General features: G+C 35.4%; 2 protein-coding genes across 5 annotated transcripts in view; one reads left to right on the plus strand and one right to left on the minus strand.

Annotated features, from left to right (window-relative positions):
- Positions 1–1,786, minus strand: part of LOC138328457 (transmembrane protein 131-like) — a 51,873-nt gene extending 50,087 nt beyond the window's left edge. The window contains exon 1 of one of the 2 annotated variants that reach the window (XM_069275263.1): positions 1,507–1,786. In XM_069275263.1, the coding sequence (XP_069131364.1) occupies positions 1,507–1,627 (121 nt within the window). In that variant the 5' untranslated portion in view covers positions 1,628–1,786. The remainder of the gene's footprint in view (positions 1–1,506) is intronic. The other variant, XM_069275264.1, reaches the window with a different exon arrangement.
- Positions 1,787–1,864: 78 nt separating this feature from the next.
- LOC138328470 (ELMO domain-containing protein 2-like) lies at positions 1,865–17,167 on the plus strand. 3 transcript variants are annotated; one of them, XM_069275286.1, is made up of 8 exons: positions 1,865–2,021; positions 5,445–5,654; positions 6,462–6,591; positions 7,885–8,014; positions 10,316–10,449; positions 11,161–11,229; positions 12,089–12,222; positions 13,971–17,167. In XM_069275286.1, exons 2-8 carry the CDS (start codon positions 5,498–5,500, stop codon positions 14,141–14,143), a joined length of 927 nt encoding a protein of 308 aa, XP_069131387.1. In that variant the 5' UTR covers positions 1,865–2,021; positions 5,445–5,497; the 3' UTR covers positions 14,144–17,167. The 3 variants fall into 3 exon arrangements, with proteins under 3 accessions (XP_069131387.1, XP_069131390.1, XP_069131388.1); XM_069275289.1 differs by having other exon boundaries at positions 1,871–2,127; XM_069275287.1 differs by lacking the exon at positions 1,865–2,021 and adding an exon at positions 2,064–2,207.
- Positions 17,168–25,497: the final 8,330 nt, after the last annotated feature.

The following is a 25,497-nucleotide window of genomic DNA, read 5'->3' on the forward strand; positions in this document are numbered from 1 at the left end:
CACAGCTACGTCAATACATCCCATATATAATTGTTTCAGTATATGGACAATACATAATATATCATTTTAGACCTTCCACTATACCCAGCCCTAGTTGTTCTATTGTTAACATGCATCTTGCATTCTTTCAAATAAATAAATGGCAAATAGAAATATTCCAGCTAATTGTCTTACTGGTTACATAATATAGTCAGATAACTATAGATGCATTTTCTCTTTTTGGACATTGACTTAAAGTAGGAGGACATTGACTTAAATTGTCTTAAGTAATAAGTCATTTTTCTTGATAATTAATTTGCTGTGGTGACAGTTTGATCTATAATTTTTTTTACATAAACCATATTACATAAATATAATTCTTTTAAAATCAGCGTAAAGTTGGTCTTGTTGAAGACAAATAGTCTGGTCGACGATTATCATGTTACCAGCTCCAGGTATATGTATATGTTGTTCCGGATGACCGAGCATATGTTTAATATGCAGCTATTATAACAAAACAGGAAGAATTTTACAAAACATTTGAAGGGTATTTAGAAATGTGATATGGTCCACACTTATCAACACAGTAAGGTGTACATGTTACTATACACATAAATTCATAAACAGGGAAGTTGAAGTTCTGTACGACGTACATACATGTATACAACCATTGACAATTGATTTGCGTATAATTATATACATAGGATAGTAACGGCCTATGGATCCACTTCCTATTTGTTTATGTCAATAATATTTACTTTTCTGGTTGCAAGTTTTATCCATAAACATATTTGTATGTATGCAGTGTATAATTGTGTGTCAATTTAAATAAATGCTACTTGGATTTAACTGTATAGAAATTAAATTTTATCAACATATTTTATGTTTAGGATTTCTTAAAATTCAAAATAAAACAATGATCATGTGTCAGAATATCACAGATCAGAAGCTTCAACAAGGTGAAATTTAACACATTGACTAAACATTAGGCCTAATTATAAATCTATACTGAAGTACCTAACATTGCCTTGATTCTGAAGCAAGGCAATGCAACTTAATTAACATTCAATGTGAAAGTCTTTACATGTTGCACGATCATAGATACATACTATGAGCATTCATCCGGTTATAATGTGAATTTGTTTAACTAAAATTGAGTAAATGTATGATGTTGACCTAAATATAGCTGATAATACACGACAAGTAGTGTTATCATATCAGTAATACTGTATGATAAATAGGGCCTATGTTTGTAGTACACTTGTAACGCTGAAAACATACAAATCATCAAAATCAGCAAGCTCCATAGGGTATCCCGTCCATCATAAATGTAATTCTAAAACTGATTTACAGCTTAATTACACAGAAAGTCGCGAAATTTAGATATAATCGCTGATTAACGATTTATTTGTTTGTAAACAATTTCCATGCTAAACGTACGGAGGTGACACTTGTGTACATCTACCCTCGATTCGACTGGAAATATCAGAAAATCAGACTGTATATGAGAAAACAAACATACATTACCTTGATTGTGACTTTCTACTGCTGTCGTATGTGGGAAATAATTCTGAATGCTGTGAAATAATAATACAAAATGAAACCATTCTACTGACATCTTTTCTCTGTGACAAGCTACCCGCGCCATGCTGTTTCCACTGAATCACAGGAAATATTTCATTTTCTCGGCAGGTGAAAAATTAAATCATCAGATTATGAAGACTACTGCATTTATCCTTAAAATGGCAATTTAAATTATAGAATTATCGGGGACGTCTGTAATCATTAGAACAGGACTAAATGTTTGCTATATAATTAAATATTTTGTGCGAAACTAAATACTGCAGCTTTACTCAGTACACGGAATTGCGGTGATGTGATTGGTTGTAACTTGGTAACCCCATATTGACCCATTTCCGTTTATAAATCGCATCGCGCACCTGAGTTTCTGATTTAGCATTCAGGGGAAACGTATTGCGATAAAGATAATATGTCATGGACAGGGTGTCATTCTTAAAAATCAACGTATATTGATGGATACGGTAAATACTCTTATCAAAGATTGACCAATTGGATTTCGCCGTGTATGTGTGTTCAACCACTGCGCCATCTGTCAATTCATTGTTTACTTCCGGTTTACAACACATGGTAGGGTAGAAAATGGTCATTGCCATTAATAGCTTTTATTTCATATTTAGATCCGCGTGTAATCGAAAGGTATATTTTTGGTAAGTTTGTATCTTTGTGCATCGTTTTATATAGCATTCCCTTTCTATTTTCACGAACGCACAGCCAAAGCATTTAGCAAGGGTTGAACTGACCATGCAAGTTCAAGATGAGAATTTTGGTTTTAGCCCGAAGTTTTATCCTCGTAGATCATTTTTGTTTACAATCTTAAAAACGTTTATTAAATCCCCTCTAATCCTGCGATGTTTAAGTGTTGGGAGTTTCAGTTTTTTTAATCGCTCTTCGTATGACAGATCTTTAAATCCTGGTAGAAGCTTGGTAGCTTCTGTAATATTGTCACATTAAAGTCCATTCATGATAATTGCTATAAATTCTGAACAGGGTGAAAGGGCAACAATTATGAGAATAATTTAAATTTACATACGAGCCTTTAATTATAACTTGCGATAAGGCAGACAATCAATAAATTAAATTTATTATATTAATTAAGCACATCAAACACTATCCCATATATCTCCAAATACTACTTACTATTACATACAATGGAAAATTGTCTGAATTTCATATTAAACCAATCTGAAGACAATAAATAAAAATGACTTAAATACCTCGAGGTAGGGCAGATGTACCTCTGTATGTGCTTTGCGGTTTTTAGACAAATTTTTTAATAGTTAAATACCGCAGAATAACTTTGATAGGTTATAAATGTTCAGTTATTTTCAGATGGTTTGAATACGATTAAAACAAAATGCACTTCCAGTTTTGAAGGCTGATTTTCGAAAAACCTGGTATATTTGCTGATTTTCATGCTTTCAAAAATCATTTTAAATAACATCAATCGGGAAATCTGATCACATCAAACCATGATATCATGTTTAAACCTTGTATTTATTAAAAAATATCATGTTTAAAATTAAAGAATACACTTAAAAGTAGTTAGCCAAGGGAAAATGCTTATAAACCGGTCCGAGGTCCTGCTGCCTGTCAACAAAGACAAAGAAAGAGTTTCCAATCTCTATGTATACATGTTTCTGGTCAAGCTTATGCCAAAACTGGAATTTGATACTGGAGGTGTGAACATGACTCATAACACTCACTCATTCAATTACATATTTGCGTAAGATATATTTATATATATACAGGGAGATAATTAAACATTTTGGAACAAGGTATCCAAACGTATATTTATATTGTTAGTAATTATTTCGCACCCCACAGTATAAATTTAACAAGCAGCTAGTAGGCTAGTTTATTTTGGATGTTTTATCTTACTCCTTACTTTGCACTTGGGGCCGCGGTGGCCGAGTGGTTAAGATGTCCCGACATATTACCACAAGCCCTCCACCTCTGGGATGCGGGTTCGAATCCCATGTGGGGCAGTTGCCAGGTACTGACCGCTGGCCGGTGGTTTTTCTCCGGGTACTCCGGCTTTCCTCCACCAACAAACCTGGCACGTCCTTACATGACCCTGGCTGTTAATAGGACGTAAAACTAAACAAACCGAAAAACTTTGCACTTGAGTTGGTCTTCCATTAAATTCAGCTAGTAGAAATTTGGCGAATGCCATTATGTGGTTTATTCTGTAGATGCTTAGTCAACATGATATGCATACACCAGTGGCAAATATTACAGAGTATGTAGATGATTTATTGTGAACAAGAATAGAATTAATGCATGAAAATCAGAAAAACAATGATATTGATAAATAAGAAATGACATTTTACATCTTGTCTTCATATATTTGTATGATTGAATTTCATTATTTCTTGGTGTAATTAACTGATAATGGTCCTAACTATATATATAGCATGCTGATGCATGAGCTTTGTACATGTTGGCTTCATGTTTCTTGTGTGCACGCCAGCTCAATGTCAAATGATACTTACTGGTCAATAAAAAAATCATCTGTATTTCATTAGGGCCACATAGATAGAAAATGTCCTGTGTATCAGATTACTGTTAATCAATAATTTATTCATTTAAAAGGTATGGCCTTGTGTCATTGATACAGTTGATCTGGACAATGGTATATCATATTTTCTTTCATACCTTTCATTACGGGTGTGATACTCACTGGTCTAGGGCAATACACTCATGCCACCTGAGGCTGTATTGCATGGCTACCCATGCAATAAAGCCTCGTGACGTCACGGCGTCAACAAAAATTTTATTTCCTCGGTAAAAATTTAACATTTTTTTTCTCAAACTTGACTGGTTTTGATATAAAAGATGCAACCAACTAAAGTTTTGTTTAAAATATCATGTAATTTTTCATGTATGAAAAATTGACTTTCAGCTGTGGATTTTTTAGAATTTATTTCAAAATGGCGGGATATTATAGCAGTAAAATTGCAATAAAACATCGAGGTATGAAAGAAAAATACTCTTTCATAAGTGGATATGAAGGATAGGGATATTCTACCCTCGAGATCACAAAATGTTGCAAAACCCTCGGCAAGCCTCGGTTTTACATTTTGTGACCCTCGGGTAGAATATCCCTATCCTTCATATCCACAAATGAAAGAGTCTTATAATCAGACACATTAGCAGCACAGCCAGATGATTCTTGACTTTTTACAGATTCAGAAGTCAATCTGAGTCACTAATCAGAAATCTGAAGAGTCAAACCATATGACAAATAGACATGTGCTTTAAAACCAAGAGTCAAATATGATTTTTGAGAGTCATAAACATAATCACAGGACTCTACTGGATGTCCTGTTAAGTAAATTAAACAAAAATACCTCCAACCATGGATATAAAAATGTGAAATGAATCCCTGTAGAAAACTGCCACTGCTAAGAATAGAACATGGGATCAATGGTTAGTACTCAATTTATCGAGCTAAGGAGAATTTCAATCTACTTAGTACATTGAAATAAGACTTGTAATTCTGCTCCACAACGATGCTTTACGATACATGTATGCTCCATTACGGGATCACACAGTACAACTGCAGATTTGGGGTCACCTCAGCATGACTTCTACCCTAGAATCGGACCTTCTTTGAACTTTTACGTACCGTACTAATAGCCGTTTATGATATTCCAATGATTCAATCACACCAAAGATCTCAATGATTGGCTCACCATAGGGGTCATTCTGAAGTAACCCCAACGAGGCTTTGTTAGATCCTGTATTGGACGTACCATAGAGCATCGTAATGAAGCATAGTTACAAGTTTAATTTTAATTAGATTGGGAGAATTTCATTCATAACTATATTGTTGATTTTTTCATTTATTTAACTAACCTTACTTTTCTTAAAACATGTTTTAGATCATCTCCCACGGTGAGACAGCTGGGAGTCTCCATATTACAAGTAACCATCCATGGTAACTGAATGGCTCGGAAATGCCTGGACGGCATTATATTTTTTTCTCATAAGACCAATGTGGAAGTGGGTACTTCGAAAATACACAGGTCGCTGTGAGCTTCTGCGAATATCCTATGAACATGATGCGGGAGCTCAACGAACCAAAAGCATTGGTAAGTCGTCATGGATATGTACTTTGTCTTATAATACTCTCATCATGCATACTGTATTCGATCCAATAAATGCCCCATCCCTATAAGCGCCCTTCCCCTTTTTTAGGCTTCAATATCACTTTCCTCGAATTAATTGCAGACTGAAAGTATGAAAACTTTTATGTATTAGTTAGTTTCTTTACTGATATCTTTTGCAAATTGATTTATGGCTTACTTTGTAGAATAATTTTATTAAAGTCTAGACCAAATTTGTTTCTATTAAGCACCCTATTGTTTGCTTCAATTTTTTTAAGCGCCCTGGGCACTTATTGGGTCGGTATGCATTTTGTCTTATAATACTCTCAGCAAGTCATCCAAAATCTTGTCTCATCATGTACAACATTCTCCTAAACTACTGGCCCAGTTTCAATGAAACTTCACAACAAGGTTATTCTGTCTTTGCATATTACAGAGTCGTCTGCCCTTGCAGGTATAGATTGTGTCGTTAGTTTGTAAGTAAAAATTGTTTTCTCCTTAAAGTACTGGAGCTCGAGGTCAGTGGAGGATGTTCTTGTGCTTACAAACACAACAACAATCAATACCTACACACAAGGACAGATAACTCTGTAAAACCTATGCAAATTATGGATTACTCTCTCGTTGTATATCTGATCTTGTATTTAAGGCTTAAGAATTTTAGATCCAATACAATATTCGTATCAAAATTAAAGGGTTTACTGGCATGAAAACAATCATCCTTAATCATGTGGTAAAACACTAAATGAGATGAAAGATTTAATATTGATCTATACTTTGTGTTCACCACAGAGAAGTCGCTGAAGCTGTCTCGAGTGACTTACCTCAAGGAACTGTATAAATCTGACAACATCCAAGATGTTTCAGCTGCTGCCCAAGAGGTGATGCTGATCAAAGCCATTGTGCCGGAGGTCCACCCCAGGTATTGTTTGTCTTTTCTCTCCGTGATCAAACTATCTGCTCTTGTTAGCAGGATTTGTTGCCATCAGGTACTGTAGTACTGCACACCCGATAATATTTGTGAAGATGATATTTTCACAAACTTGTGGGATAGTGTATGGTCATGAAAATTTCATCCACCAAATAATAAGATATGGTTTAATTATCATACTGTTATTGCAAAATTTTCATTCGTTCATAAAAAAAAAAATTCTCATGAAAATAACCAGAAATACAGTATGACTTATACCACCATTTTCTTCGATTTGAAAAATTCTTCATGTTCTGCTTTCAGGTTTTATGCATTTTGATATAAGAATCTGCCATTTTCGTATTTTATATTCATGATCATGACTACAGGGACTTCAGATGTCCTTCAGTCCAGAGTGAAGAAATTCTAAACTGAAGTTCTTGTGTTATCATATCTTCTTTATATTATTATAAACGCCTTCCGCATCTAAAAATCATTTCTTACATGACCAGGGATTTATAATATAATTTCATTCCAAATTAGACAGCATTTCAATACACAGTCAAACCTCTCTATAAGGACCATGCAAGGGACTAATTAAAACAGTCCTTATAACAGAGCGGTCTTTATACACAGGTCAAATTGTGTAGAAATTGGCTATTTGAGAAATTGTGACTCAAGAAAGTGGCATTATTTGGCAAGTGGTCTTTATAGAAAGGTCAAATTGTGTAGAAATTGGCTATTTGAGACTCAAGAAAGTGGCATTATTTGGCAAGTGGTCTTTATAGAAAGGTCAAATTGTGTAGAAATTGGCTATTTGAGACTCACGAAAGTGGCATTATTTAGCAAGTGGTCTTTATAGAAAGGTCAAATTGTGTAGAAATTGGCTATTTGAGACTCACGAAAGTGGCATTATTTAGCAAGTGGTCTTTATAGAAAGGCCAAATTGTGTAGAAATTGGCTATTTGAGACTCACAAAAGTGGCATTATTTAGCAAGTGGTCTTTATAGAAAGGCCAAATTGTGTAGAAATTGGCTATTTGAGACTCACGAAAGAGGCATTATTTAGCAAGTTGTCTTTATACTATAGAAATTGGCTAATTGAGACTCCAAGAGAGTGGTATTATTAAGCAGATGGTCTTTATTCTGAGGTAGTCAATAAGACAGGTTTCATTGTATTGGACTGGATGTTCACTGTAGAGATTTATGTTCAAACTTTTTTTTTTTTCATTCTGGGTCATAAAGATAAAAGTCTTAGCCAAAACTCGTACTGTTTTTTCTTTTGATTACTTGTCTTTAATTTCAGATTTATGGACTGTTTCCAAGTCTGTTTGTGTCAAATATGTGGATATAAGAAGCTGAAAAACGAAGTTGAGATTATCAGAAAGGAATTATATTCAGCCGAAAATCCAGAACATGAAAAAAAGCTTCTAAAGGTATTGGTTTGCATTTTTAAAGAGCATTTCAAATAAAAACTCAGATATTCATAACTGATGTGGAATTTGATTCTTTTAATATATGTATGTAAAAGTGACCTTTGTTTAAAACCAAATTCTGACTTCCAATTACCCTGCATGAGTTTCTATAATATATTTCTTTTTTTAGGGGAAATGGATCTTTGCATATTTCTCCTAAGGGGAATGGATAAAGGGAGTTTTCAACAATCACTGGAAGTTATCTCTGAAATCTTATTTTGAGTAATATTTACTAGATATGTCGCCTGAAATACAGTCCCTATCTGTGTCCCTCGCACATGTTTGGAAGTTTGGAACCATGAAATAATTTACTAGATATGTCGCCTGAAATACAGTCCCTATCTGTGTCCCTCGCACATGTTTGGAAGTTTGGAACCATGAAATAAGTTTAATATACAAATTCAATGGCCCAGATGTAACATAAGCACACAAGGTGTCTTAAATAAAATGTGCAGGGAAACCAGGTGCCTGGACAAAGTCTACATAAATGGGGAGGACTGACCCTTGACTTTTTTGCATCCATGATGGGCGGGGACCAAACCCTGGCTAGGTGATAGGCAAATTTCACAAAATAAATCACATCGATGTGAAAGAAAGTTGGTTTGCGCGTGACAAAATATGATATATGATTGCGCTAGTTGTATTTTCTATTTGTAGGTAATGTTAAAAAGCAAAATTATGAAAGTATAATTAATTTTTCTTTGTTTTCATACTAAATGTGGCTTTCTGATTGGTCAATACTTTTTTTCATACTACTATGGGGAAAAAAATGGTGAGAATGGCACAAAACCCTGACATTATCATGATGTCACATATGAGACATTGACGTTGCATATTGATTTTGAAAAAGTATCCCTTAAAAAATCACTATAACGGTACTTGTAAACAGACTTTATTTTTATCAAATAGATTAGAAAACTATAAGCATTGATGTCACTAATTTCTCATTTCATGGGGTTATAAAAAAAATTTTGTTTGCAAACATTCGCGAGAATCCGCTACGCAGATTTACATAGTTTTCAACAACAAAAATTTCATACTCCAAAGAATTCATCACTACTCTCACCTGTTCAAAATTAGTTTTGTGCTGAAATTTGACCTTGCAGGGCTTTTTTTCCCTTCATAATAATTGGGAAGGAGCCTTTGAACCTTACCGGTATTTTAAGAAAGATATTGGCAAATTAGGAAGGAAATGTCCAGGAGTAAACTGTATATTTTGGGGAATTAAGCATAAATTTGAAATAGTTTCCATTGGGAATAGGGCCCATTATCTGCCCCAAAAAGCCCCTAAAATTTGCCCCTGAGAATCACTGACGTGGTTTAATCTCCTAGTTTACCCTGTATTTTTTTTAGGGAGAGAGACTGTAGAGAAAGTCTGGCAGTCAAAATACGCTCTAAGTCTGTTTGCAATTTTATAACTGCAGAATTAACAAGCTACAAGGTTAGTCCTCCGCATGGAAACCTTACACTAAGTGGTTGCAATTTTATTACTGCCAGAATTAACAAGCTACAAGGTTAGTGACATACCTCAACCGTATTGATAAATATTATTCCAGCTTGGATCTGTTTACCGTAAAGGTTAGTTGAGTTTCGCTAACATACGTATCGGCTATGATCTCAAACACCACTAATTACTTATTGCGACAATTTTAAACAAATAGATTCAAACGATTACTATTTCATGTGTGATATCTCATAACATTGACATGTGCACGGAGTACGGCGGACCCGGACTGCCGATGTTTTAGACATCCTGCAAGATATTTTTGTTTCAGGTTAAGGTGGCCGGATACACACACTTCTTTGTGCCAAGTTGGTCCATTTTAGGGGGAATATGCGAGAGTGATTTACATAAGCAAAATATTGTAGTATTTTTTTCAGCATTTTTTGTACCTGCGTACATCGATGTAATTCTTTTACATAACCAAGCTACAAATATAGCATAAATGTATTTTACATATTATATAACGTAAAACATGACAAAATTCGACATAAGTATAATAAATACGTGTGGACGGATATTGTAACGCACGGTGTCATCAGGCAAGACAATTCACTTTTGTGGATTTACTAGACAAAAGTATATTAAGGGGACAGGGGTCTCGGCATACAAAGAAGTTTGACCACATGTGAATTAGCAGTACAGCGAGCATTTTTTGTCACATGTCCACTATTTGGGCTTGTTGCGAGGATAATTTTTACTTCTTTTGCTTTCATGATATTCTTCATGTATATATACTTTGTTCTTTTTCTGCTGAATAGCTCTGGGAGGTTATGATGCCCAACACAAAATTAGAGACGAGGATTTGTAATCAGTGGAAGGAACTCGGTTTCCAAGGAGACGACCCCAAGACCGACTTCCGTGGCATGGGCATTCTAGGCTTGCACCAACTTCTGTAAGTTATCAACTGTATTCAACCCAATATACCAGGTGTACTCCCTGAGTGCTTAAGAAATTGAGAAAAAAAGGGGCACCTAATAAAACCAAGTTAGGACTAGCCTTTCATAAAAGAATTGCACAAAGTAAGCCGTAAATCACTTTACAAAAAGAAATCAAATAAAGAAAATGATTTTCATATTTTCAGTCTGCATTTAATTCAAGGTCAGTGAAAATGAGTCATCAAAAAAGGGGAAGGTCATGTAGCTTATTTTGTCTTTGTATATTACAGAGTTAACTCCCTTGCGGGTAGGTATTGATTGTTACGTCATTATTTTGTGAGCACAATTCACGTTGTTTTCTTTGAAAAGTATGACGCTAAGCTCACAAACACATGACGTCACAATCAATACCTACACGCAAAGGCAGATAACTCTGTTATATGCAAATACAGAATAGGGATGGGAACGCTTATTGAGTCAAATACAGTAGTCTACATTTCTGCCTGTTATTACTTTGTGAAGTTTTCTCTTAGAATATTAGAATTGAATGTGTGTTATCAAATTTCTTATTTAAACTAAATTATTATCCTTTTAAATGGTTTCAGGTTTATTTCAACAATTCTTTTGTTTTTTTGTTGAAAACTACTACTGGTCAAAAGACAGTTTGTCATCATGATTTCTAAATGTTTTTGATTTATTGTTTATATTGGATTGATTATCTTCCCCAGATATTTCGCCGTCAAGCATACAGATCAGTGTCAAAGGATTCTCTCCCGCTCCAACCATCCCTCTCTCTGGTAATTTAAATTTCAGAATATTTTATTGTCTGATCAATCTACGGTAATTAAAATTTTACTTTAAATTCTACATCATTATACGATAATCTACGATACAAGATCTAACAGCTCTCGAATTGGGGTTACCTCCACATGACCCTTTGCTTAAAATCAGAACATCTGGGAATGTTCTAGTAGACATTTATACTTTCAAGAGATTTGACCATACCAGAGATTTCATAGGCAACACCCTGATTGGCTAACCATAGGGTTAAGATTATACTGGAGCAGAATTACAAGTCTAATTTTAAGTAGATTCTTGTCTAAGAGTATGACAACAGGAATTTGGGCAACATGTCAAGTCTATAAAAACCCTCTCCTTCTCCGGTAAATATAATTGGTAAAACTGCTGCTACGGAGCGCTGTGATTTATTAGTAAAGATCACTGAATTTTAGTTTGATTAATTTTAAAGATCAAAATATGAAAAAGTTAATAATTTTAAAGATCAAAATATGAAAAAGTTCAAACATAAGAAATCGAAGAATCTATTTCTAGTTTCCTCATTCCTGGTTTTGATGATATGATAGTCATCTTTGATTATTGAACATACCAATATAAAAAAGATGTTAATATTAATGAAAATTTAATCTTGCAATGCATTCACCTGATTTGATGTGGTAATTCATGCTATTTTGAACTATTTGGTATTGAGAAATTCATGAATGTTAAAATGAAAATTTGAATTTTGGCATATGGAAATTTAAAAATTCTACGATGCCTACAAAAATACAGCTATAAACTCTCTTTATCAAAATTGTGAAATAATCTCTTTTGAATGTTTGTTTACAACATACAGAAAACTTATGTTTCTGAATGTAGGTACCCGTACGCAGTCGTTGGTATCAACATGACCAAAGCAACACATGAACTGTTACAGAGTGGGGCACTACGCACACATTTCTACAACGTAACCAAGGAGCAGCCATTAATTACTGATCTTCATGAAGTCTATTGTAAGTCTATAAAGCATTGTTGTTAAACAAGGGGCTGCGGTGGCCAAGTGGTTAAGACGTCTCGACATATTACCACTGGCTCTCCACCTATGGAATCGCAAAATAAACAAAATCGGGCATGTCCTGACATGACCCTGGCTGTTAATAGGACATTGAACTAATAAAGCCCAAAAACCTATTGTTTTAAACATAGTTTACAACAAGTTGGGTTTGGGGGGATAGCGTAATACGTGAATCATGTTTTCTCACATAGCTAGCCATGTAAGATAGAGTTGTCCCATGAAAGACAGCTATGTAAGATAAATCTATCTTACATAGCTGTGACGTCACAATTGAAAAAAACAATGAGATGACGTCATGTCAGCCAAAGTTGACGTCATTTTTCTTCTATTTCGATTGATTTGTCGGATTTATTTACCATTTCATTTGTTTTAATTCGCATTTCAAATAGTTTTACCTAAGATTTCTTGTTTATATTTTCAATATAAACCCAACTTTGATGAGCTCTTTCGAATGGCGTTCTTATTTTTAATATCGATCGATTATTTAAGAAGTTAAGATTTTGTCACAAAATGGCTGCCTCACCTTTCGTGCAAGTAATTCGACAAGCAATGTGAGAGAAAATAACTCTTTCATATGTAAATTATGTAGGATAGAACTATTCCACCTCGGGTACAGAATTTTGGGTCAGAAACCTCGGCAAGCCTCGGTTCGACCCAAAATTCTGTACCCTCGGGTGGAATAGTTCTATCCTACATATGTACATATGAAAGAGTCATATAATCCATCTCTAACACAACCATCGAGTGACTACTCCTCCTTAACTACTTAAGGTATTTCAATAAAACTGTAAAATTTTAAAATTTTATAATCCAAGAATATTGAGCCCAACTAAATAAATGACTTCAGAGTATATCAAAACAAGAAACACCCTCCTATATCAGGGTTATGACCCAATTAAAAAAAACCGAGGGATTGGGACTGGATGGATGGGGTGGAGAGAGTAGAAGTAAGCCTCCTGTACAACAGTTCCAGTATTTAATGGATGCCAAGATATATAACTTTCTACAATTAGGCCTTCATTTCTGAGTCCTTATTCCAAATCACAGGTCATTTATTCTTGTTTTCCCCAATCATTGAAACTGACACATTCTAAAATGGCCATGGCTGTTAAAATCTTTTAAAATAGCAATGTCCCACCATCATACAAGTGCCTCATTGTCTAAGCTTAAAAATTTTCTTGGGAATAAATGTAGACTTATGTAAATGAATGGATCTATCATATTACTTTTAAAAAAATTTTTTTTGCAGCCATAGTTTATCACAGTTGAAATATTCTGTATTTTCATATAACAGAGTTATCTGTCTTTGCGGAAAGATATTGATTGTCACGTCATGTGTTTGCAGCAAACATTATGTCATACTTTTCGGAGAAAATGATGTGAGTTGCATTCACAAAATAATGACGTCACAATAACTACATATTCACAAGGGAGCTAACTCTGTAATATGCAGAAACAGAGGTTAAAAGTGATAGAAATAAGAAAATGCCTGCATGTAGGATCAGGAAAATGTAGGACTAAGGAAACTATGTGTTATGTGGGTGTGAAGGTCTTGATATTCTGTGTCCAGCAAACTTTGGTTTTACCACATTGTAGAATTCTTCTGGTAGATAAGCTTTAACTAACAAAGAAAAAGCTGTGTTGTCTTCAAGTTTATTGTCTAAATGATACAATTTTTCTTTATAGGTTACCTGGTCTTCGAGTTTGATAAGTTTTGGTTCGACTCCAAGCCGAAAGACATTATGGAGTTTGGAAGGCTGCAAGGAAAATTCAAGAAACAAATTCTTAACAAACTTAAAGACAACCCATCCACAGTTTTAGTTGCTGATTTCCAGAAAGGACAAGTTCAAGACAGTTGATTTAGTTTGTTTTTTTTAATTAGAGGTGCTTCGGACAAAGGCAATGAAAATATGTACTGTGTATATTTTAATGAATCATTGAGATTATGTTACTGTATAGTAGCTTTTATTTGAGGTGGATTCAATTTCGCTATATTTGTGGTCAGATTAAGTACCCGAAAATAAAATAGAAAGATTAGTAAGCTAACTTGCATAGCATATTGTCATTAGAAATTGACAAATGCGTTGACATTTCTTCCGACGAACTTGTATTAAAGAAGAGATTTCAAAATGGTGGTCCTACAAAATAAACAACTATAAACAGTATTGTGCTATGGCTTTTGACATACTTTTAAAATTAATTCTAGTCATTATAAACTATTCAGGACCATTGTGAATGACTTCTTCTGTTCAAATAATCTGCCAGTCAGGACCCGGTTGTTCAAAGGGAGATAAGGCTAATCATAGTTTAACAATAATTTTCAAATTAAGATAAAATAATTTCTCAAAATATTAAGTTTACACAAAAAATTTAAGACTTTAAGAACTGCATTCTTTAGTTGCTTGCTGATTTTAATGAAGATTAATCACAGGTTTTGCAGTAAATGAGAAATGAAAATTTCACTAATCATGTGATTAAGATAAAAACACCTTTTAAGTAACCGGGCCCAGTCCCTGTGTTAATACGGCAGTCCTTCTTTTTAATTCAAAGACTGTCCGAAATTGTTGTGCGTAACTCTTATTCTTAGAATATTCTGCAAAAGTCAATTTGTTGTTGTTTACTGAATGCAGTTTAAGAAAGGAATAATTTCAGAAGTTTACAACTACATGAGATAATTTTAGAATTCGCTGTCTTGTGTGTTCTGTGTTTGCACCTGTTTACATCTTTGTACATTTACTGCTGGGGGTGGAGGCGCAACATCCTAGAATATGGAAAATGTAGAAGTTCTTGATGGAACCAGTCATGGATCCAAAAGAATACAGAGGCCTCACTAAGAATCCAAATAGATATGTAAAAGAGCGAGTCCAACACTTTAGTTCCTTCCAGTAAACTGATTTTTTAATCAGAGAGTTGTTGACATGTTTGGACTCGAAGGGAGGCGTCCTCAGAACCCTGAGGAGGGATCCCTTAGAGTCGAAATATGTAATCAACTACATTTTTATCTGATTAAAAAATCAGCTTACTGGAAGGAACTACTGTGTTGGACGCACTCTTTTACATATATGTTTGTACATTGCTAGTTCATCTAACATTTTGTAGTTGTAAAACCTTACCTTCATATTTATTTCCGTGTTTTCTTCTCAGACGTGTTATTTATGTGAAGCAGTAGCAGATGATTACTTCAAAAACAACAAAAGATAATGTCATTTGATTGAAAACTGGTTGTTTGTTTATGACGCCATCAAATCAAAAATATGTGCTATAACTTTTCATTCATTGACTTGATAGACAATTTGATTTAACCAATGAAAAATCGTGTTACAAAAACAATTAAGTATTAAATGTCTTACCGTTGGTATTCATAAGCCTTATGAATTCATGCCAACTGGACAGAGGCAAATTCCATGAAGCGGGCTAGCGCTCCATGTTGAATTTGCCTCTGTACCGTTGGCATTCACATGGGCTATGAATGCCAACTGAATGAGGTTCAACGCTTATATTTGCATTTGGTTACAATTTTATGATGACATCCCAAGGGATTTTGCATCTGTAGTGAATAAATCTTTCGTTATCGTCAAAATAGAAAAGCCATTTGAACAGCAATTTTCCATGATCGCTGGCAGGACAATTATAAAATCACAGTCATAATTACGTCATAATAAGCGACTGTAGTTCATAGACTATAGGAATGCAAATTGCACTTGGTAAGGTGACATAGTGGGACTGCAGTGAAAATGTAAATATATTGATTTAACCAATGAGAAATTGTGTTACAAGCAAAATTGATTTGTTGTAAAATACAAAGTAAAGCTCCAAGCTGATAGTGTGCCAAGCACTCTGATCTAGTGTGTAGTACCATACCCTTATATAAGGGGCCTCAGATCAAACCTTTCCAGTAAAAATTCATAAGCTAGAATTTGATTTCTGCAACCTTTATTCATGTGTATTTTACCAATACGGGGGTTTCGAGATCCCAAAACGATATGTGTAAAGTATACCGTTGATTAGTCCCACATTCCGATGATTGTGACGTTACAGAAATCACATCAAATGGTGACATCATAATCACCGGATGGTGGGACTAATCGACGGTAAATTGTAAATTGTAATCCCCATATTGAAACTTCCTGATTGTGATGATTGAAAAGAGTTATTCCTGTATATTGTATAGTTACTAATATTCAAGGGTGGTTTAATTTTGATAAATTTGTGAAGTTCATCTGAATTCCCGAATTTTTCTCAAAACCATGTGAATGACGATTTCAAAGGCTACAAATATGATTTGTGAAAATAAACCCCCACAAAAACAATCAAATTGCGAAATTAAATTATATTAAATTCACGAAAGTAACATGAACCATAGAGTGGATAATGGCTTTCCACATTTTCTGCCATGGACCACTTCAGATAACCAATTCACAGCATAAAATAAATAATGCTATTTTCATATAGTTCTTATGAGGTGAAGATAGTGGTTTATAGGGGATATACCTCTATTTTTGCAATCAGAGAATATGTAGATGTAGCAATAATAAAAAAATGATTTTAACTTCTCCAACAAGAGGTAAGATTAGAAATTTTCAATTATATATGCCTTAAATATGTATATGTATATAATTTTATACTGTGCATTTACAAATGTACAGTTTATGTATAAACAATGTATTTGAATGGAAAGATCTCAATACTAACATTCTTTACTTGTTCTAAAGAATAAAATTTTCTTACAGTGAAGCAATGTTGGTATAGAAATCTACTTTCGTTTCATTTACCGTAAATTATATTAACCAGTAGAAACGGAGAGTGAAGTCTGCTCACGGTAGGTGAAAACTATTGTTTATTTTACTATTTTGAAAAACCATTAAATTCTGAAATAAGAAAAATGCTTGTTTTTATTTGTTCAGGTACTATATTCCGTATAAGTTTGATGTATGAACCATTGAAGTCAGTATACCACCGGGAAATCAGGGTGCATGCCTATTATCGTGACGATCATATTATCGTAATTCAATTTTTTTTATTTACAAACGTATTTAAAAAAAAAAACCAAAACATCTGAAAACATATAACTAAAAAGATTTAATACAAACCTTATAAGTTGGAAAATCACGATAACATGCTGATCACAGTAATAGGCATGTACGTACCCGGCTGTCATAAGATATAAGGACCGTTGAAAACCACGTTCTGACCAAACCTAATGGCATTACGTTTGAGTCGAATTCCGGACGAGTCAAATTATTTTCGTTGGTCCGTTGAATTTCGAGTTAACGAGTTTCGACTGTATCTTGTGACATTTGTCTTGCCACCTATTCAAAGTTTTTAGGAAATAACTGAAAATTTTCCAAATTTTCAAAGAATTTTGAAATAATGGCATCGTGCTGTTGATGTCATTGGTACCAAACGTATATATTATTGCTTATTTTACACGAAATCGATAAATGCGAATTGATATCCATTTGGTCATTGAATGAATGAAAATCCGATAAAATGTCATGCGCTTGAACAATGTTTATTTCAAACATGTCCACATGTGCGCATTGTCGAGTTACAATGCGTCATGTAAAACAAAATGGCACACATGTACAAATTATTGAATAGTGCTTACAAGTTACAAAATACCAAGTCGGTAAAAGGTATACCGATAATATGTTGGTTAGTTTTTTCATTTGACTTTATTTAATTTGTAGATTCTACGTTTTTCACAATTCCATTCGTGCGATATCCGTCGATCATCCAAAGGATGCTTACCATGTTGCCCTTCCTGTCGTCACTCGGGTCTCGGAAAACTGAAACATATACAGTATTATTTCAAAAACGGCCACGTTTCGTGGTTACCATTTGCGAAGAAAAAAGTGTATATAATTATTGTAATGCAATAATATTATGAAGATGCTTATTTCGAACATCAATCATGACAATGTCCATTGCTGCGACAGTGCGAACATTATGAATTATGCATTGGGTGCACCATTATGTCATGTCGACATACGACAATTGCGACAAATTAAAAACATGCATAAACATTTTTTGTCATTGTCGAATATGTCGCATGGCGTATTCGTCGTACAAATTGATGAAAAACAATTAATTTTATTTAGAATTTTTCAGTGGTTTGTCACAAATACGTAAATTAAAGTATACTTACCTAAATGCAGTTGGTAGTTTTTCATGACTCTTCAGTTTACCATTCATGGAGGTTACCATCCATGAGTCGATCCAAGTCAAGCTGACTTAGTTTACCATGTTGCCCTTCCTGTCGTCACTCGGGTCTCGGAAAACTGAAACATATAGTCTCCAACAACGGCCACGTTTCGTGGTTACCATTTGCGAGAGAAAAAATATATATTAGTGTGTAAGGCAATATATATATATGAAGTGCTTATTTTAATGCGTCAATCAATATGGCCGACTTTCCCTTCAATAAGTCGAAAATTAGAGTTATTTCTGATTTTATGGGATTGATTTAGGTTTGTCGCACTGTCGCATGTAGTCGAAATGCGACATTGAAACAATGACCATGCGACAAAAACACAAAATGTCGCATGGCACATTATCGCACATGTCGCATGGCACATTTGCGTACAAATTGATGAAAACATTTAACCTGGCAGATATACCAGGTGTTGTCACAGTTAACAGTATACTTACCTAAATGCACTTGGTAGTTTTTTCTCAGACTCTCAGTATACCATTCATGGAGGTGAACCATCCATGTCGTCATCCAAGGATGTTACCATGTTGCCCTTGTTATCCTGTCGTCACTCTCGGGTCTCGGAAAACTGAAAACATATAGTCTCCAACAAAATACGGCCACGTTTCGTGGTTACCATTTGCGAGAGAAGAAAAAAATATATAATTATGTGATAGTGTATAATATTATATTAAACGTAATGAAGTGCTTATTTTAAAAAATGTCATGCAAAAATTAATGCTGGGCACTTTCCCTTCGCATTTGTAAGTTCCATCAAAGGTATTCGACAAATTAAATTTCATTATTTCTATGGTTTGATTTAAATGCTTTAAATGCAGTTGTGTGACTCGCATGACAGTTTTACCACGATCATGGAGGTGAACATCCGTCGTCATCCAAGGATGTTACCATGTTGCATTCCTGTCTGTCGTCACTCGGGTCTCGGAAAACTGAAACATATGGTCTCCAAAAAACGCCACCTCACGTGGTTACCATTTGCGAGAGAAAGAAGTGTATAATTAATGTATAGCAGTATATATGATGTGCTTATTTCGAGACATCAATCAATACGACAATGCGCCATGCGACAGTGCAACATTATGCCATGCAACATAGTCCGACAATGCAATTCATGCGACAAAAACACATTGTCGCACATGGCGCATTGTCGAGTTATCGCATGCATGGCGTAAAGTTGATAAAAATTGATAAAATTCATTATTTAGAATAGTTTCTTAAAAAATACGTAAATCAAAGTATACTTACCTAAATGCAGTTGGTAGTTTTTTTCATGACTCCAGTTTTACCATTCATGGAGGTTAACCATCCGTTCGTCATCCAAGGATGCTTACCATGTTGCCCTTCTCCTGTCGTCACTCGGGTCTCGGAAAACTGAAACATATAGTCTCTAAAAACGGCCACACGTCACGTGTTTTACCATTTGCGAGAGAAAAAGAAGTATATAATTAATGTAATGTGATAGCAGTATATATGACGTGCTTATTTTTCGAAATCAATGAATACGACAATGCGTCATGCGACAGTGCGACAATGGGTCATGCAATAGTGCGACAATATGCTATGCGAAAAAACGACAATGCGTATGCAACAAAAAAACTGTCGCATGGCGCATTGTCGAGTTCGCATGGCGTAATAGTTCCATAAAATTTGATAAACATTCATTATTTAGAATAGAGTTTTCTTTACAAATTACGTAAGTTAAAGTATACTTACCTAAATGCAGTTGGTAGTTTTTCATGACTCCAGTTTACCATTCATGGAGGTTAACCATGAGTCGACATCTAAGGATGCTTACCATGTTGCCCTTCTGTCGTCACTCGGGTCTCGGAAAACTGAAACATATAGTCTTCAAAAATGGCCACCCCACGTGGTTACCATTTGCGAGAGAAAGAAGTATATAATTATTAATAAAACAGTTATATATATATGTTGCTTATTTCGAAACATCAATGAATACGACAATGAGTCATGCGACAGTGCGACAATATGTCATGCGACAGTGAGACAAATTCAATATTTATAACAGTGTCTTTACAATTAATTGAGCAGAAATTCTGGATATATGTTTGTCACGTTTTTATACTTACCTAAATGCAGTTTGTAGTTCGTGACGATTTCTTCAGTTTACCATTCATGGAGGTGAACCATCCGTCGTCATCATCAAGGATGCTTACCATGTTGCCTTTCCTGTCGTCACTCGGGTCTCGGAAAACTGAAAACATATGGTCTCCAACAACGGCCACCTCGTGGTTACCATTTGCGAGAGAAAGAGTATATAATATAGTATATATACCATATATATGATGATGTGCTTATTTCGAAACAAAATCAATACTACAATGCGCCATGCGACAGTGCTAACATTATGCCATGCAACAGTCCGACAATGCGCTATGCGACAAACACATTGATTGTCACATGGCGCATTGTCGAGTTATCGCATGCCGTAACAGTCGATCAAATTGATAAAAATTCATTATCCAATGTAGAATAGTTTCTTTACAAAAACGTAAAGTTAAAGTATACTTACCTAAATGCAGTTGGTAGTTTTCACGACTCTTTTTTACCATTCATGGAGGTTAACCATCCGTCGTCATCATCAAGGATGCTTACCATGTTGCCCTTCTGTCGTCACTCGGGTCTCGGAAAACTGAAACATATAGTCTCCAACAACGGCCACGTTTTGTTACCATTTGCGAGAGAAAAAAGTATATAATTAGCGTATAGCATATGTATATATTTGACGTGCTTATTTCGAAACGTCAATTGAATACGACAATGGTCATGCAACAGTGCGAAATATGCATGCGATTTAGTGCGACAATATGTTTGGATCATTTGACATGTACAAATCAATGCGCGCTATGCAACATCATGGAGGTGTCGCATGGCGTCAATTCGAGTTGTCGAATGACGCAATATAGATTCGGCATATTTGGGCACAAATTGATAATAAACATTCATGGCTTTAGAATAATTTTCTTTACAATTAAACGTACGTAAGTTAAAGTATACTTACCTAAATGCAGTTGGTAGTTTTTTCACGACTTGACTTCAGAGTTACCATTCATGGAGGTGAACCATCCGTCGTCATCCAAGGATGCTTACCATGTTGCCCTTCCTGTCGTCACTCGGGTCTCGGAAAACTGAAACATATAGTCTCCAACAACAGGCCACGTTTCGTGGTTACCATTTGCGAGAGAAAAAAAATATATAATTATTGTAATGGCAATATATATATGAAGTGCTTATTTCGAAACGTCAATCAATATGGCCGACTTTCCCATTCTATTTGATAAGTCGAAAATTAGATATTTCTGATTTCTATGGTGATATGGTTAGATTGATTTTATTTGTCGCACTGTCGCATGGGCGACAATGTCATTGATGAGCCATGCGACAAACACAACATGTCGCATGGCACATTATCGCACTGTCGCATGGCAATACATTGCGTACAAAATGATTTTTATTATTTAAATAATGGCACAATATACGTAATGTTGTCACAGTGAGAGTATACTTACCTAAATGCACTTGGTAGTTTTTCAAGACTCTCAGTATACCATTCATGGAGGTGAACCATCCGTCGTCATCCAAGGATGCTTACCATGTTGCCCTTCCTGTCGTCACTCGGGTCTCGGGTCTCAAAAACTGAAACATATAGTCTCCAAAAACGGCCACGTTTCGTGGTTACCATTTGCGAGTAAAGAAGTAAAAAATATTATGTAAAGTCGTTATGGTTATCAATTTAAGTAAACACTTTGGATTAACCATTTTGGTTAATTCCTGTCGTCAACTTTAATATTGCGACGAAAATTGATAATGTCAATGCATAGTAACGCGACTCCAACAATTGCAATGGGGACACACGTGTAATGGCGACATTACTGCAAGTTGTCGCATGGCATATTATAGTATTCGATTGCAAAATTGCGATAAATGATGATTTGAAATTTCATTATTATTAACTTGAAGTGATACATTTTTCACAGTTAAAATACTTACCTAAATGCAGTTGGTAGTTTTTCACGATTTCAGTTTACCATTCATGGAGGTGAACCATCCGTCGTCATCCAAGGATGCTTACCATGTTGCCCTTCCTGTCGTCACTCGGGTCTCGGAAAACTGAAACATATAGGTCTCCAACAACGGCCACCTCTCGTGGTTACCATTTGCGAAGAGAAAAAAGAAGTATATAATTACCGTGTGATAGCAGTATGTATGATTGCTTATTTCGAGACGTCAATCAATCGACAAAATCGTTACAATATTTCTGATTTCATGCGATAGTTAGCGAAATGTCATGCGAACAATGACAATGCGCTATGCGACAAACACATTGTCGCATGGCACATTATCGCACTGTTGGCACATTGTCGCACTTGTCGCATGCACATTTGCGTAAAAATTGATGAAAATTCATTAACCTGGCAGAATATAAATCCGGGTAGTACGGGTGTTGTCACATAGATAAGTATACTTACCTAAATGCAGTTGGTAGTTTTTCACGACTCTCAGTTTACCATTCATGGAGGTGAACCATCCGTCGTCATCCAAGGATGCTTACCATGTTGCCCTTCCTGTCGTCACTCGGGTCTCGGAAAACTGAAACATATAGTCTCCAACAACGGCCACGTTTCGTGGTTACCATTTGCGAGAGAAAGAAATATATATAATTATTGTAATAGCAATATATATTGAAGTGCTTATTTCGAAACGTCAATCAATATGGCAATTTCCCTTCAGTGATAAGTCGAAATTAATATTTCTGATTTCTATGGATTGATTTAGGCTTTGTCGCACTGTCGCATTGGGTGACAATGCGACCAGTGCGAACAATGAGCGCATGCACAAACACACTGTCGCATGGCACATTATCGATTGTCGCATGGCACATTTGCGTCAAATTGATGAAAATTCATTAACCTTAGATATATACCGGTTTTCAATTACTCGTGAGTTAAAGTATACTTACCTAAATGCACTTGGTAGTTTTTCAAGACTCTCAGTATTACCATTCATGGAGGTGAACCATCCGTCGTCATCCAAGGATGCTTACCATGTTGCCCTTCCTGTCGTCACTCGGGTCTCGGAAAACTGAAACATATAGTCTCCCAACAACGGCCACGTTTCGTGGTTACCATTTGCGAGAGAAAAAATATATAATTATTATTGTAATGGCAATATATATATGAAGTGCTTATTTTAATTACGAATCAATGACAATAATCAATGGCATGGCGACATTCCCTTTCATTTTGATAAAAATCGAAAATTAGCCATTGAGATATTTCTGATTTAATTTCTTGGTGATTGATTTAGGCTTTGTCGCACTGTCGCATGGACGAAAAATTGATGGAATGCAATTATGCATTTGCACAATGAGCCATGCGACAAACACATTTCGCATGGAGGTGACATTATCCAACTGTTACGCATGTTTTTCCATTTGCGTACAAATTGATTGAAAAATTTAACCTGGCAGATATACCGGGTGTTGTCATCAGTGATAAAGTATACTTGACCTAACAAATTTGCACTGGAATTGAACACTTTTCATGATTATTCATTTGCCAGTGTCGTCAATACGACATGTTGCCAATTCAATTTTCCATGAAAGTCGTCATGGACGTGTTCATATACCATTCATGGAGGTGAATTGAACATCCGTCGTCATCCAAGGATGCTTACCATGTTGCCCTTCCTGTCGTCACTCGGGTCTCGGAAAACTGAAAGATATATAGTCTCCAACAACGGCCACGTTTCGTGGTTACCATTTGCGAGAGAAGAAAAAATATATAATTACTGTAATGGCAATATATATTTGAAGTGCTTATTTCGAAACGTCAATCAATATGGCCGACTTTCCCTTTGCATTTGATAAGTCGAAAGATATTTCTGATTTCTATGGTGATTGATTTAGGCTTTGTCGCACTGTCGCATGGGCGACAATGCGACATTGGAAAACAATGAGCCATGCGACAAACACACTGTCGCATGGCACATTATCGCACTGTCGCATGGCACATTTGCGTACAAATTGATGAAAAATACATTAACCTGGCAAACCTCACATGATATACCGGGTGTTGTCACAGTGTTTTAGAGAGTATACTTACCTAAATGACTTGGTAGTTTTTCAAGACTCTCAGTATACCATTTATGGAGGTGAAGCATCCGTCGTCATCCAAGGATGCTTACCATGTTGCCCTTCCTGTCGTCACTCGGGTCTCGGAAAACTGAAACATATAGTCTCCAACAACGGCCACGTTTCGTGGTTACCATTTGCGTGAGAAGAAAATATATAATTATTGTAATGGCAATATATATATGAAGTGCTTATTTTAACACGTCAATCAACATGGCCGACTTTCCCTTCTATTTGATAAGTCGAAAGTTAGATATTTCTGATTTCTATGGTGATTGATTTAGGCTTTGTCGCACTGTCGCATGGGCGACAATGCGACATTGAAACAATGAGCCATGCGACAAACACAATGTCGCATGGCACATTATCGCACTGTCGCATGGCACATTTGCGTACAAATTGATGAAAATACATTAACCTGGCAGATATACCGGGTGTTGTCACAGTGAGAGTATACTTACCTAAATGCACTTGGTAGTTTTACAAGACTCTCAGTATACCATTCATGGAGGTGAACCATCCGTCGTCATCCAAGGATGCTTACCATGTTGCCCTTCCTGTCGTCACTCGGATTTCCAGTATACCATTCATGGAATTGAACAATCCATCGTCATCCAAGGATATTTACCATGTTGACCTTCCTGTCGTCACTCGGGTCTCGGAAAACTGAAAGATATATTCTCCAACAACGGCCACGTTTCGTAGTTACCATTTGCGAGAGAAGAAATATATCATTACTGTAATGGCAATATATTAATTGAAGTGCTTATTTCGAAACGTCATTCAATATGGCCGACTTTCCCTTCTATTTGATAAGTCGAAAATTTTGATATTTCTGATTTCTATGG

This window comes from Argopecten irradians, chromosome 7, assembly GCF_041381155.1.
Source record: "Argopecten irradians isolate NY chromosome 7, Ai_NY, whole genome shotgun sequence".
Classification (NCBI taxonomy): domain Eukaryota; kingdom Metazoa; phylum Mollusca; class Bivalvia; order Pectinida; family Pectinidae; genus Argopecten; species Argopecten irradians.

Excerpts from the sequence above, each read along its gene's own strand:
- LOC138328470 (XM_069275286.1), top strand. The coding sequence starts at position 5,498 with ATGGTAACTGAATGGCTCGGAAATGCCTGGACGGCATTATATTTTTTT. Across the intron at positions 5,655-6,461 it reads TCAACGAACCAAAAGCATTG|AGAAGTCGCTGAAGCTGTCT; the intron begins GTAAGTCGTCAT and ends TGTTCACCACAG. Across the intron at positions 10,450-11,160 it reads CTAGGCTTGCACCAACTTCT|ATATTTCGCCGTCAAGCATA; the intron begins GTAAGTTATCAA and ends TATCTTCCCCAG.